This window comes from Adiantum capillus-veneris, chromosome 29, assembly GCF_014529385.1.
Source record: "Adiantum capillus-veneris isolate H3 chromosome 29, ASM1452938v2, whole genome shotgun sequence".
NCBI classification, from domain to species: domain Eukaryota; kingdom Viridiplantae; phylum Streptophyta; class Polypodiopsida; order Polypodiales; family Pteridaceae; genus Adiantum; species Adiantum capillus-veneris.
In genome coordinates this window covers 30,252,384-30,268,101 of record NC_140959.1, presented here as the reverse complement: position 1 = coordinate 30,268,101, position 15,718 = coordinate 30,252,384, and the positions used below count along the sequence as shown (strand labels likewise).

Sequence of the window (15,718 nt, the reverse complement as noted above, 5' to 3'; positions counted from 1 at the left end):
CAGGCGCCTTCAATACTCCAGTGCGCGCGCGCACACACACACACAGTGAGAGAGAGCTCATGCACCTGTGTACCCCCCCCCCCCCCCCCCCCCCCCCCCCCCCTTCCCCCCCACCACATCCCCGGCGCCAGTGCAATCCCCCAACCTCCCTTACTCAGTCCCACCTGCCCATCGCATGAGAATTGAATGCAAAGAGAGAGAGAGAAAGAGAGACTATCCCACCCCCTCCGTGTCCCGGCTTGAGCGAGCACGAACAAGCGCACATACTAGAATAAGAGCTACAGGTCGGCAACCGCCCACCTACAACCCTCGCCGGCCTTTCAAGACAGAGACAAAGATTTCCATAGGAACCTCTGTGTGTGTGTGTGTGTGTGTGTGTGTGTGTGTGTGTGTGTGTGTGAGTGAGAGAGAGAGAGAGAGAGAGAGAGAGAGAGAGAGAGAGAGAGAGAGAGAAACGACCACCTGGAAGTGGCTTCGACTTCAAAGGGCGCATCAGACACGTTTTTCTCCTCCCACCAACCCCCACTCGAGATGGATCACCATGAGATTCCCCTTTTAAAATGGTTTTTGTGAAATCGTCTAGACATACTAGGTCAACTAAGGGGGCCTCTACACGGGAGGGGGTTGGCTGTTATTGGGCCACCCCACTTTACCCCCTCCAAAAAGTTCCCCATTAGGATTACCCCCCACCGTCTCAAATTGGATGCAACCACATACAAAGGCAGTTGAAAAATTAAAACATTAAAATATTTAGTTTGTGAGTGTGAGAGAGAAAGAGAGAAAAGGTGTATAGTTTTTGGCCTGCCCAAAAACGGCAAAGGCTATAGAGATGCCTTCTCTTTTTGCTGATTAAAATAGAAAAAAAGTTGAGTTATATTTTCAAGCATTTTTTGATAGGCCAAAAATGATGATCGGTTGAAATTAGATAGTGGGCACTCACATTTAAATGAAGAGTGTGTAAATCTAATGATGGACATGTTTTGAGTTTTACTACTGTTTTCTTTTTACCAGAAAAGGACGTAAAGTTTTACTACTGTTTTTGGCCAATCCAGTGCAGCTTGCTTTGCATTACCTTCCACCAATGCTGTATAACGCGCTGTCTCAAGCATCTTCATTCGACAGTAGTAGGTTAAGAGTGCAGGAATAGCCCCAAGTATGAAGATCGGTCTCCACACAAAGTCTGCCTGAGGAGGTGTCGACCCAATGTGATCATCGTCGAAAGTAGGACGATGGTAGGCATTATTAAAGGCAACAAAGACGATGATGGAAACAACGACACCTACCAGTATTTCCGAGCCTTGCATGGCAAAGACAATAGCAATGAAAGCACCACGAGTACGCTTGTTAGCATACTCAGACATGATGGTGATTGAAAGGGGGTAGTCACCGCCTATTCCGAAACCAAGCTAGAATCTGAAGAAGCATAGAGTAGTCATGACAGATTTGGGCATGCTTCTGAATGAGAGGCCCGACACAATGGAGCAGATAACCATGAGCATGAGGGTGGCTCCATAGACCTTCTTGCGACCCAGCTTGTTTCCGAGCCAACCGAAGAAGAGCTCGCCAGCGAGGGTACCACAAAGAGCAACACCATTGACGATCGCAGACACATTGGGAGGGAGGCTTCCAGGCTTGCCAGAAGCCGGGTCGTAGTACTAAATGCAACCGAGAAGCTTGGTGACAGTGGAAATACAGAACATATCATAGGCGTCGGTGAAGAATCCCATGCCAGTGATCACGATGGCGGTAAAGTGATACCATTGTGTCTTGGCCTTCTCCAAAGCAGGAGCATCTCCAGTTGCCCTCCAGCCATAGCTCTAGCTCTCAATCTTTGCAAGAATCAAATCTGCAGGTCCATGGAAGAGATCAGAGATTCTTTACTTTCAAAATTAGAGGCAAAAAGGCAAAAGCGGTAACGTTTGTACCTTAATATGCATACACAAGACGCGTGGGGGAGGAGACGTATGTGTGACAGTGTGTGCGCGCATCGGCACTACCGCAGAATATGGTGCAGTTTTGTTATGAATGTTCAAATGGCGGCCAGAAAGTGGAGCAGTGCACGACTTTAGGGGTAGGAACAACTAGGCTCAGTAGGCAGTTCAGACAAGTGGTTGAAGGAGGGGTAAGGAGTGTAGCAACATTAGGGTGATCTATGATAGGCAAAGGATAAAGAGAGGGAGCCTGTTGTTTACATTGGCAAGTAGTGTAGTAGGATGCAAAGGATTAGGGATTAAGTGTAGGTGGTCACGCACTGACCGCCAGTGATTTCTTGCGGGATGCTCTATGTGCATGAGTTTGTAGCAAAGTAGATTCAAAATCGAGGGTCAAAACAGACATTGACAGCACCGCTATAGAGATGCTGGCCATATGTGAGGCACACAAGAGGTAGAGTGGACATGGAGTAGGTACAAATCACCAGAGGAGATAGAGAGAGGTAGCCTAAGATGAACTTGCGATAGGCTAGCTACCATGGAGTTACATGATCGAGGCTCAGAGAGAGAAAGAGGGTTGAATCATGAGGCTTGCCCTACTCTCTGCGTGTGTGTGTGTGTGTGTGTGTGTGTGTGTGTGTGTGTGTGTGTGTGTGAGAGAGAGAGAGAGAGAGAGAGAGAGAGAGAGAGAGAGAGAGAGAGAGTTGCACATCGTAGAGCAACATCGTTCATCTCTGTGGAACGGGGAAGGGAGGTTTTCTGGGGAAGGGGAGACGCAGTAATATCTTTGACTATCTTAGCATCTTCAAAAAAAATTTAATAATAAAATCTTTGGAATATTAAGAACCAAAGTATTATTCAAACACTTTATATTTGAGAGGCAAGATTATGCCCTCGATTATGTCATGCCTTGTAAGTTTTTGTTTGCTTTTTGCTTTCAATTTAGTTGCATGTGTTGATGACAGGCAACAGAGGTCTCGTGGTTTCATTACTTGCTTATATCTTGATTCTTCCACATGAGCTTTTATATTTCTTCCACATGGCAGGCCTTTTTTATTTATCACTTGTCCACTAAGGAAAGAGAAGAATTTCAAAAAAGCTGCAAATCAAATCAATTGTCAGAACTTATCTATATGTATTCTATAACGACAGAGAGAGTGCACTTTACACCCGTCGAGGATTGCGAAACGAAGGCTAGAGTCCAAAAATTCTCTGCGCACGATAAAGAGGGAGAGAGAAAGATAGAGAGAGAGGCCGCCGAAGGCGGCCCACCGTACTAGTAAAATGAAAGGAAAAAGGAAAGCTTACACTTTAACAATAAAAAAGTATTTTATTCATTTCCTTTCATGCTTGGGAGGAGTGGGAAGTGAAAGGGGAAGAGTGGAAAGTGAAAGTTGCACATAAAACCAATTGTACAAGACGTAGAGCTTCACTTTTTCCTATGTCCATGTAGAGGATTCTTAATTTTTACAACAAGGAGGTGGGCCAACTACACCCTAGTGAGGTGCAGTTGCTCTACCTCCCCTATTTGGCCTGTGGAAGGCCATAGGGTTCATTGTGCAATATTGTTGCAACACGGACGTTGTTGGATTCTTTGGTTGGATGAGCGCCACATGCCAAGGGTCTTTGTTGTCCCTTCAATTGTTTCCTTGCACCTTCTTTGAGAGACAAGTGTCCCTAACGGATTCAAAAGTCTTGTGAATAGAAAGCTAAAACTTTGGAATAGAAAGCTATTCTCCAAGGTAGCATTTACTTTGTCTGCATGCTTGAAAATGACTTTAGAGATCAAAACATTAAACAAAATATTCATAGGAGTTTGATCTTATGATACAGTCTTCGAGAAAGCCTTTTTGTCTAAGCGGCAAGTTTCCTCTTTATACAAATACAAAATGAAAATACTAATAGAGATTTTCAAATTTGTAAAAATTCGAACTATTTTCTAGTATATTTTATCGGGTTTTTTTCCCTTTACCATCCTTTGCAACTGGCTAATCTCAATTTTCAATCGGCTTAAGCATAAGCTCAGACACACCTTTCTTAAACACTGAGGTATTGATAAATGATTCTCATTTGAAGATTTAAAAAAAAATCACTTCACTAAATTGTTTAATTATTTTCTATGCTTATTTGAAAGCATTAAATTATTCTTTTGTTTTGGTTTTTAATGTATCTTTTTATTTTACTTCCTTTTTGTTTTATTTTGATTCAAAATACTGATCTGTAATGTGTACCATTTACCTTATTATTGGGGCCATTTCATAATATATAAGCCATTTGCGAGTAGCGGGTACCGACTAGAGAAAATAAAAAAATGGTTTATAATATTAAATGGATCTTTTTATTTCGCCTTTCATTTCGCATCCATCACATGGCTTGACTTCTCTTGCATTCTATTCTTTTAGTATGCTAAAGTGAAGCTTCACCTTACATAATTCTATACATACATAAATACACACACACACACACACACACACACACATATATATATTTATGTACTTATGTTTATTAAACCTACCTTTTTTTATGAAGGCATTAAAAAAGAAGTCCTTAAATAACAAGACATTAGGTAGGGCGTTTATAGCATAATCAGTCGTTGAAGACAATGGTGAGAGTCAAATCGATTAGTAAGCCGTTCTGGAATCGCTAGTTTGTAATTGTGTGTGTATATGGACAATACAAATTTATATTAAAACAATATAACTGCAACACTGATTAAGACCTACTTTCAATAAATCTTTCATCCCCCCTTAACTTGAACAAGCCATCGTGAGCCCTCACTTTGTTCAAATAACAATAACTATTTTAATGACGTGTGGCCATCACAATACGTTGTTAGATTCACCCAAATAACAAATTAAAACCCCCCCCCCCCCCCCCCCCCCCCCCCCCGCGGGCCAAAAAAAAAACTTGGGGTACCTAATACCTCAAAAGCATAGCGGCTCTAGGCTAACTGGTGGCTTCATTTCGAACGTTTAGCTTGCATTAAGACACTCAGCATCGTCTGTTTGCGTCATCCAGCGCAACTGCGACAAAACTTGGTCTCCTGGAATGGAGGAGGCACACGGGCAACGCGAGGACGGCCTGAGAGTGAGGCCCCTTGCTCTCAGCGACTATTGTAAGGGCTTCCTAGATCTCCTCAAACAACTCACGACTGTCGGTGAAATCTCAAGTCATGAATTTGCTCAGAGATTTGAAGAGATTATAAACGCAGAGAGTTCACCCTACTCTATAGCTGTGGTGGAGGCTCAAGGGCACATTGTTGCATCGGGCACTCTTCTCATTGAAAAGAAGTTTATACATCACTGTGGAAGCGTGGGGCACATTGAAGACGTGGTAGTGGATGCAGGCATGCGAGGTCATCGCCTTGGTCAACGCATCATCAATTTTCTCACTGCACGAGCTCGTGAAGCTGGATGCTACAAGGTAATCCTTGATTGCAATGAACAAAATGTAAGGTTCTATGAAAAATGTGGTTTCTCCAAAAAGGAGACTCAAATGGTAAGGTATTTTGATTAATTTACTTTGAAATTGCCCACCTTTTGTTTTGCACATGATTAATATGGTCTACTTAGTGTAGCTGTGTATGATATCATGATTGAAAGGTTGGGTTTGTAGTTGCTAGAAATATTTGATAATTGGTTATCTTCTACAATCATTTTATGTAACATGTCTTACAATGCATCATGGTTAGGACGCAATAAAATCTACTAAGAAGCATTAAAAAAAACTTTAGTGCAATCCCATATGATTACCGAGTTTCAAATGGTTCATTATGTGTGAAGGATTTTGAATGAGCATCTTGAATTTGTTGGGGAATTGTGTTTGCAAGAGAAATCTTCAAGTGCCTAAATGTACTCGGTCTTATTTGTGGTGCTTCAAAGGAAAACATTACTAGCTTTTGCTGATTCTTTGAAGTTTGTTTGTGATTTAAACTTGAAAAACCATGAGCCTAGACTTTCAATCAAATATGATTGAAAATGCTTGGAAGTGTAATTGATGCAGCTTTTTTTGAGCTACAGTAACACTTACACGTTGTTGCAAAAAGAGATTTTGATACCATTATGCATGGTCTTTATTTTGAATCCTTGTGATATCATTTTACGAGTGCATTATTTGAGATTATGTCTATACAATAATGAGCTAGAAGAAGACTTTTAAAGGTTTTTGTCCTAGACCCCAACACATGAGGAAGGTGGCATAAGCAAAATTTTCTTTTGAAGGGCTTGATATCCTGTCATTCTCCTCTGTCAAGAGATTTCAATCTTGGCGACCTACGTCCATAGGCTAAATCCCACCACTTTCCTACCCCACTCACACTTACACACCTCCCACATGCGTAGGCGAGAAGTTTTATATGACTTGGGAAGATGACAACTATCTTTCTCTGAAGGTCTAAGGTGTTCTCCTCTATTGACACACATGCTAGCGATCAACGGATTTGCTGTTTAACACCCCCCCCCCCCCCCCCCAAAAAAAAAAAAAGAAAAAAGAAAAAAAAAGTCTATGGCACAGGTGTGGCTATTGTCATCAATTTTTTGCCCGCGCAAATTTTCAGCTTTGACAGTTTGTAAAAAGTAGTTGTAAGAGTTTCATCTCCTAATCAGTGGTGGCTCCGCTATCTCCTAGGAAGAGATTAGGGGGTGAGGCTATTTTGTGGTTGTGCCCGATCGTGTGAGGTAAGCATTCGTTTTTTGGCAATATGAGCCATGTATACGTCCAATTGGTAGGTTGGCATGAGACCCCAGTTCCTAGGTCATAATGAGGTCAGTCTCTGTACACCTAGTATTTTTCACTCGTGTGTCACATTGATGATGTGGCATAAACATGTTGTCACAAAGTGATGAGGTGGTGTGCCCAACTGGAAAGAAATGGCAGAGAGGACAAGAGAAACTGAACCCAAAAGAACCGAGGAAGTGTGGCCGAGGGGCCTAAGCAGAATGGGTTAGAGTTTTTAAAAACCTAACACTAAACAACTTATGGAGCATCAGGCGAGGGGCCTAAAACCCTAAAAACATCAAAGGCTTGATCTCTGGTAGATTTCCATAAATCGCGCTGATAGGTCTGATGTGGCAGCTGTACGGATTTCCGCGTTTCTCGCTAGTTGCAATTTTTGGCAGTTTTTGCTTGCTTTTGGTGGCAGACGCTTTTAGGTGTTTGTGTTTATAGAATTGGAGCTTTTGGGCATCCCTTTTAAGTTTATAAGTGCCCAGAGGGCCACTCTTCCATAGAGCATTTTGATGCAAAGTCTAGGAGAGAATTGGACCCTTAAGAGTTGTACCTTGCAAAGAGTAATAATAAAGAAATACCGAAAGGGGTGCCGGTCTTTGGGACCAATGTGTCTTGGCTCAAAACTCCGTCGTGTTCTCTGTCTCTTTACGTTAAGTGGTCTTGCAGTTTTTGTTCGTGTGTTGTTATTGATTTCTTCTTGGAGTGTCCAAGCTTGTAACAATGGCATCAGAGCTCAGAATGATTCTTCCCCTACGGAGGATTCGATCCTTTCTGGAGCACACATGGGTTCTTGCAGAGAATTCAACAAAGAAGAGACCTGTAAGGTGCAACAAAAGTGAATGTTGAACTTTGCTCAAGATGAGTGCTCCGAACTGTGCTCAAGGTTCCTTTTACTTACGGAAGGGAGAGCCTTTCGTTCATTTAGTGAGAGTGCAAATGATCACAAACAAAGTGGAAAACACTGTGAATGATGGTGCTGAGACTGAGAGATAGAGAGAGAAGAATACGACATCAGAATGTTGTCAAACCCTCCTCCGAAGGCCCCACTCTCTATGGCGAGAGCGGTCTACTATTGATTGCACAAAACTCTACAATGCTTTGGACTTGCCGACGATGTCGACAAGGATGAGGACGACGATGAGACGGGCTGAAATCTGAAAACGCTAAGGGCTGAAATCTGCAAATCTTGTATCTGCTAAATTCTTACTCTATGTCGGTGACGACGATGCGCTGAAAACGCAGACGCTGAAATCTGCATTTTCTGGGCTTAGACTGCAAACTTCGATGGATCTGACCGTGCGGCGAGGATCTGTTGCGGGACGGTGAGATTTGCGAGGTTTGGGGGCTCTACCACGGTGTCTGACTGCTGAAAATTGAAAACGCTGGTGTTAATGGTGATCTTGTCGCGATGAATCTGCAAATTGCCGAAGCTGATCTGCAAACCAAAAACGCTAGGGCTGAATTTGGGGCTGCTGCAAAAATGCCAGGCTTCTGTTGCCCTGCTATTGCCGGTTTGGCGTGCAAATGCAAAACGTTGGGCTGGTTCTGCGCTTGAAGAAAAACGCTGGCTGTTCTTGGCTGAAAACGCCGAGTTTTCTTGCCCCGGGGGGGGGTCTTGCTTGAGAAGGTGCACTGTGGATGTCAGGTCCCTGCTGCCTCTTCTGCCAGATTATGCTAGTGTTGGGTTTTCTTATATACTTGGCTATGAAAATTGCCCTACCTAGTTCCCAACAAAAGCCACTTAAAAATAATAAGTGAAAATTGGCTAAAATAGGTCTATGCACTGTAAAAATGCTCCTGATGGGTTCTGTAGCTTTATCCTTTCTTTTCCGAAAGACTAGTGGAAGATTGGTTAGAAGAGTTACTGTTCCTACCATTCTTACCGTTCTTACCATTCTGAGGAGTCTAAGAGGTATTGTGAGAAGACTTGTTCTCCTTAGGCTTTCCCTTGTTGTGCTTCATCTCCTGTGCGAGAGCAATCGGTACCGCCTTGTTGAGATCTACGGGATCGAAGACTTCGACATCAAGCCTGATATAGTCATCCAACCCGAAAATAAAACCCTCTTTGCGCTTTGCATCCGATTTGCGTAATTGGGTGCCAAGCTGCAAAACACGGTTAGAAAAGGATATGACTGGGGTACCATTTTGCTTGAGTTTGCGCCAATCTTCCTTTAACCGCGCTAGGTACTGAGGTGGCAAGAACCGCGCCTTGAGCTTGTCTTGGAAGTCGGCCCAATTGAAAGAAAGGGGTATGCCTTGCTTGGCTTCCTCTAGGTGCACGGTCAATTGCTCCTCTTGCCACGCTTGATACCAATTAATGGCATCACTGGTAAGATACATGGCTGCCGTCAAAACGTTGCTATTGCCTTTCTTCTTAGTTTTCGCAAAATAAGCATTAAATTGATGCAACCAAGAATGAATAACATTAGCATCCATCTTACCATCATACTTACTAAATGTCAACTTCTTAGTGACGGGGTTGTTGGAATCCGCTTCTCGACTTGTGCTACCTGATGATTCGTCCACGTCCTTGAGTGGCTCGGACTTCGAGGTGAGAACCTGTAGGACCAACTCTTGTATGCGTTGGTCTCTCTGCGCCTCACGTTCTAATTCCAAGGCCGCTCGTCTTTCTTTGACCGCCATGCGCGCTTGCTCACGCTCACGCTCCACGGCTACCCTTCTCTCTTCGTCCGCCAAGCACGCTTGCTTGCGCTCGCGATCAAAGGTGGCGCGTTGCGCCTCTTGTTGTAGCATCATGTCTATCATCGACTTGACCAAAGCCTCCATAGGATTTGGTGCAAACCATGGCGTAGATGGGGAAGGGGGAGGGTCGGAAAAACCTCCTGGTGGGGAAAATTCTTCACCACCACCTCCATGCTCATCACCTTCATGCAAAGTATCCATTCCGCTTCGGGTGATGACCATACACTGAGATCTTGGGTTCGGAAGTTCACGAGGAACTTGGGGTCTTGTGGTTCTTGAGTTCTTGAGGTTCTTGGGTACTTTAGCTTGCAATCTGTGTTAGAGAAGGCTTTTCTCTTACCCGAGCTCGACTCTTCCCTGCGGGCGCACCCCTTGGCGGCCTTGCGCTCACACCACGGTTGCTTTTTCCCACCTCATGTCGATTGGCCGGCCGCTAAGTGCACGGTTCGCTCTCAATGAGTGAAAAGAGGAACAAGGGGAGGCCGAACAAGCCCTTCTTTCTTGGGTTTCCTGTCACTCTTCAAAACACGATTAGGAATCGACACGCCCAAGAGGACTTGGGTTACGTGCAACCGCAAAAAGAAAAATAAATTCTTGTGGTTCTTTCCTTGACTGATACAGAACACTGCCAAAGCTCTGATACCAATGTAAGGTGCAATGGAAGTGAATGTTGAACTTTGCTCAAGATGAGTGCTCTGAACTGTGCTCAAGGGAGAGCCTTCCGTTCCTTTAGTGAGAGAGTCCAAATGATCACAAACAAAGTGAATGACACTGTGAATGAAGGTATTGAGACTGAGAGAGAGAGAGAGAAGAGAATACGACACCAGAATGTTGTCAAACCCTCCTCCAAGGGCCCCACTCTCTATGGCGAGAGAGGTCTATGCTATTGATTGCACAAATCTGGTACAATGGTCTAGATGCAATGGACTTGCCGACGATGTCAATGACAATGATGACGGCGACGAGACGGGATGAAAACTGAAAACGCTGGGGCTGAAACCTGCAAATCTGGTATCTGCTGAATTCTGTCACTGTGTCGGTGAGGACGGCTATGGCGACGACGTGATGACGATGCGTTGAAACGCAGATGCTGAAATCTGCGGACAGTGGGCTGAAACTGAAAATGCTGGCTAATCTGACTGTGCGGCGAGGATCTGCTACGTGAAGGTGAGATCTCCAAGGTTTGGGGCTGCTGTTGCGGAGTCTAAGTGCTGAAAACTGAAAACGCTGATGACTGGGTTGATTCTGTCGCCGGGAATCTGCAAAACACTGATGATGATCTGCAATTGCAAAAACGCTAGGCTTAATTTTAGGATCTGCTAACGCTAGGGCTGATCTGCAGTCTACAAAACGCCAGGGATGATCTTGATGGCTAAAAACGCTAGGGATTCTACCGGTCTTGCTGAGAAGGTGCACTGCAAGCGTAAGAGCTTCTGCTGCCTCTTCTCCAAAAAGTGCTAGCACGAGGTTTCTTTTAAAGAAACTAGCAAATTTGCCCTACTCACTTTCCCAACAAAGTCACTTATTAATAAATAAGTGAAAAATGGCTAAAATAGGGAGAATGGGTTCTGTGCACTGTAAAATGCTCATGATGGCTACCGACTGTAATTCTGATGATCATGCTGTGTGCAACCAGAGGATATGCAACTACTGTAAGTGCCTGGACATGCACGGCCTGTGCATAGGCTCACAAAGGTGCCAGAACACTTCCTAAGCCGACCTGAACCCTGGACCTGAAGTAGCTTTTCCACATGCACATAAGGTTAGATGTGCACGTGATATCAACCCCATATGCACGGCCTGTGCATAGGCTCACAAAGGTGCCAGAACACTTCCTAAGCCGACCTGAACCCTGGACCTGAAGTAGCTTGTCCACATGCACGTAAGGTTAGATGTGCATGTGACATCAACCCTGTAGGACCTCCATAGTAGTAGATCCCCAACAAAGCATCTAGCGTTTTTAATTTTCAGCCTTGACGCCGTCGTTGTGGACGCCATCGTCGTCATTGTCATCGCAGTCCCTATCTTGACGACGATACCTTCGTCATCGTCATCGTAGATCCCTATCTTGACGACGACACCTTTGTTGCCATCGTCGCAGATCTCGGACTTGACGACGACATCATCGTCGTCATCGTCACAGTCGTCATCGTTGTTGTCGACATAGTCGTCATCAAGTACCACAACATCAGTATCCCTTAGCATCAGCATCTCAACATTAAGTCATTGTATCAGCATTGTGTAAGAATAAAGAAAGTACTTGCTCTGGCAACAGAGCAAGGGAGCCCTGGAGGGTTGGGACCCGACATACCTATATATACCTTCATAAGTTCATAATAGTCTGAACTCACGGATTATAAGAGGGAATAAAGCACTCATAAAACTATAAAAGCAAGGGACACAAGAAAAGAAACGAAAAAACAAAAACAAACAAACTAAATCACTTTGTTTGCTATGAAACAAAACTAGATAAAACAAAAGATTATTAACTTAAAAATGTTTTTAGAAAAGACGTGTAAAATAAGATGACGCAACTTACTTGGCTTAAAACAAGTACTCAACTTTAAGCAAAAAAGGATAAGACATCTTAAAAACTTAATCCTAAAAATCAAAATTCACACAACAACTTCTAAAGGAACACATTCTTAAGTCCTCAGGTAAGCTAAATACGAAATCGAAAAATGAATACTACTACAAACCTACTAAGAGCAAAGATCCAAACTTGACAATATGTGACCTCAACTTCGTTGCTTGTCCAAACAGGAAGAATAAGATTATCAACCCGACATACCTGTGTTGTCTCTTTTCTCTCTCTTGTCTCTCTCTTTCTTTTAGTTAGTTCAGTTCTTTCAAGTGAAGTAAAGTGCCCCTCGTGTTTGTGTGCGGAGTACTAGATCTGAGCAAATCCTTATTCTCTTCCACTCCACCTAACATTGGTATCAAAGCTTTGTGTGTACTTCGGCTTCGCGAACTCAAGGGAAGTCCAAAGAATCCCAAGAACTAAGAACCGTCAAGAACCCAAGAACCATCAAGAACCCAAGTTGAACCAAAGAACCTAAAGAACCTCGCCTACTATTTTTTTCCTGAAGAATCTTTGAGTCCTGACCATGGACTTACCAGATCCCATCTTCATTGCCATGTCTTTCAAGGAAGATCGACATCAGATACATGAAAACCCAGATCTTGAGTACCAAGATCTCCTAGCCTTGTATGCTACTATGCGGATATGGAAGGAGTTGGAGACAGGATCCCTAACCTCATCTGCATTCACATTTGCATGTAGCGTGCATCCATTTCCCTCGTCATTGAACCTTTGGAAAGGACTTCGGAACCACACCTCGGTCCATCAACATCGGTAATGTTTTCACCACAGTTAGTGTTTGGGAAATAGCTCTTGCTACAGCAGGTAGGGTTAGCACTATCTGGTATAGAGCCCATGCTGATATTCGACAACCGTACCAAGGCTGGACAGTGACCCTTACATGGTGTTTGCATTGCCAGCACTACCCATAGCACCCGCAGTACCATCAGTCCCTGGTTTCGGAGGAATCTGCATCGGTATGTGCATCCACAACATCAGTAGCATTCATCAGTCAGCATCAGAAGTACAGATAGAAGTTTGGCAGCTGTGCCTCACTTTTAACAGGGGGGGATGTCATGTGCGCACTTCACTTGCGCCACGTGGACACGCTTCTGCCATAGTCTAGCATCAGTCATAGCCTAGCTGAGGACTAAGCCTGGCACTTTGTGAGCCTCTAGCAGGACGTGAATATCCAGGCCGGTCATAATTGCATACCCTCTCTTGCACAAGAACAATCATTTCATCATGCAGGCACTTTACCGCGTGAACCACCTCTTATAAGTCCTTTTATTAAAAGTGACTTTTGGAATTATTTTTGTAAGTTTGTTGGGAAGCTTTCCCTACCCAACATATAATTCCTATAATTCATATAACTCAGTAGAAGCAGAAGAAGCATGGACACAAAAAGGGCAGGCACCGTAGCAGACCGGCAGACGCCCTCAGGCTCCCGAGCATTTTCTTAGCAGTTCAGCCCAGTGTTTTCAGCATCAGCAGTTCAATGTTTTCAGCCCTTAGCTTCGCTGGACCGCAACTCCCCGTTGCAGTTCCTCGCCGCATTGACCAACCAGCAGTAGATCAACCCGGCGTTTTCAGTTTTCAGCCAACACAGCCAGCGTTTTGCATTCTCAGCCTTTGCACAACTCGGCGGTTGCAAATCAGCCCCGCAGTACTGCCACGGTAGCAGATTCCTAGCAGAGCATCTAGCGTGTTTAGTTTTCAGCCTTGACGCCGTCGTCGTCAACACCATCGTCGTCATCGTCATCGTCATCGTCATCGCAGTCCCTATCTTGACGACGACACCTTCGTCATCGTCATTGCAGATCCCTATCTTGACGACGACACCTTCATCGCCATCGTTGCAGATCCCGCACTTGACAACGACATCATCGTTGTCACCGTCGTTGTCGACATAGTCGTCATCAAGTACCACAACATCAGTACCCCTTAGCATCAACATCTCAACATTAAGTCATTGTATCAGCATTGTGCAAGAATAAAGAAAGTACTTGCTCTGGCAATAGAGCAAGGGGGCTCTTGAGGGTTGGGACCCGACATCCTCGTGTCGTCTCTTTTCTCTCTCGTCTTTCTTTCAATGAGTTCAGTTCTTTCAAGTGAAGTAAAGTGTCCCTTGTGTTTGTGTACGGAGTACTAGATCCGAGCAAATCCTTATTCTCTTCCGTTGCACCTGATAGCAAGTGGGAACAGTATTTGCCTATGCTTGAGTATGCGTACAATAATACTGTGCATTTGCCCATAGGCAAGGCACCTTTTGAGATTGTTGAAGGTGGCAAAAAGGTTCCTCCCGTTTTGCATACAAAGGACAAGAACTTTGAGGTAGATCGATATGTTGAGAACATGGATGAAATGTATAAGAAAATCAAAGTTGCCTTGGAGAAGACTCCGGCAAAGAAGCAAAGGGCTGCTGATCGTCATCGATGTGAGCTGTTGTTTTCCCCCGGTGATTGGGTTCTATTGAGGTTTGAAAAGGCAAGGTTAAAGAAGATGAAGGGCAAGGAACGGTTGTTTCCTAAGCTCAGTATGTGTTACCATGGGCCTTTTCAAGTGCTTGATAAGATCAGTGATGTTGCTTATAGGCTGAAATTGCCTGACACTTGGAAGATTCATAATGTGTTTCACGTGAGTCTTCTAAGACCCCTTTGTGGGTGATGTGCCAGAAGATATGCCACAAGAGGATCAGCTAGAAGTTGATGAACTTGATGAGATCTTGGTACTGAGCAGATTTTGGCACATAAAGAAAGAAAAGTTAAGGGAAAAGTTGCACGATGCTATTTGGTGAAGTTCAAGAACTATCCACCTATGGATGCAAAGTGGATGGAAGAGTGTGAACTTTTGGAATCACCAAATGTATTGCAACTCTACCTTGAGGCCTTTTGGTTACAGCCTACATATGCCTCAACCCAACATGTGCAAAGGAGGGGTAATGACAAAGCTAGCACATCAAATGTACATATGGATTCAATGTATTAGAACTGTGCATCGCTCTTCAAGTGTTAAAAGTATAATGCTCATTTCTAAGATTAATAGAAATGACAAAAGTATGAAGGCCTCATTAAGTCATTTGTATCTATGCTTCATGACCTTTCTTGCAAATACATGTGATGATAAAAGAGTGCTAACCACACTAAATCTTCTATCGCATGTATATTTGGCATGCAATCAAGGACGTTTTCGATTTCAAGAGGGGGGTATGTCACAGGCCTGTGACTATGTCACAAGGCTGTGACTACTGCTAACCTTAGTTGTTGGTTTCTTTCCTTTGATTTTTATTAAATTTTTGGGACTCTCTTTTTGAAGTTGCAAATGGCCGGACATTGTATGGCGAGTGTGAAACGGCCAACGGCTGAGAGTTTCACCCGCAGATGGGAAGGTCGTCGTTACCACGAGTTGGTTGGGCCGACCGGCACTGAAATCCAAGCAGTAAAACTATGTCTAGGCTCAATTCAAAGTCATTTAGGCCCCGCGCGACACTTATAAGTTGGAGGGTACTAGGAAATTAACTCAAAGAGACAAAGTGGACACATGGCGGCTCTTGGTCAATTTGCCAAGTCCAGCAACAAGAGGGGGCACCCCAAATTGAGAAGGACTGATTTTCACTCATTGTGAGCTCTACAATGTGTGTGTGTGTGTGTGTAGTTGGTACAGGTGATGAAGCTTTAATGGAAAGCTTGCATTCTCCCTTGCACTATGTAGCGCGATGATTCCACTCTCGTGCACCTCTCTCCCCTTTTGAATACAGAATCGTGATGCCCCGCTC

At 44.1% G+C, this 15,718-nt stretch overlaps 1 protein-coding gene and 1 pseudogene across 3 annotated transcripts in view; one reads left to right on the top strand and one right to left on the bottom strand.

Moving 5' to 3' along the window:
• Nucleotides 1-1,004: 1,004 nt before the first annotated feature.
• Nucleotides 1,005-1,813, bottom strand: LOC147418982 (putative inorganic phosphate transporter 1-4; annotated as a pseudogene).
• Nucleotides 1,814-4,826: 3,013 nt separating this feature from the next.
• Nucleotides 4,827-15,718, top strand: part of GNA1 (glucose-6-phosphate acetyltransferase 1) — an 85,205-nt gene continuing 74,313 nt past the window's right edge. For all 3 annotated transcript variants that reach the window (XM_086505676.1, XM_086505678.1, XM_086505677.1), the window contains exon 1: nt 4,827-5,354. In XM_086505676.1, the coding sequence (XP_086361802.1) occupies nt 4,980-5,354 (375 nt within the window). In that variant the 5' untranslated portion in view covers nt 4,827-4,979. The remainder of the gene's footprint in view (nt 5,355-15,718) is intronic.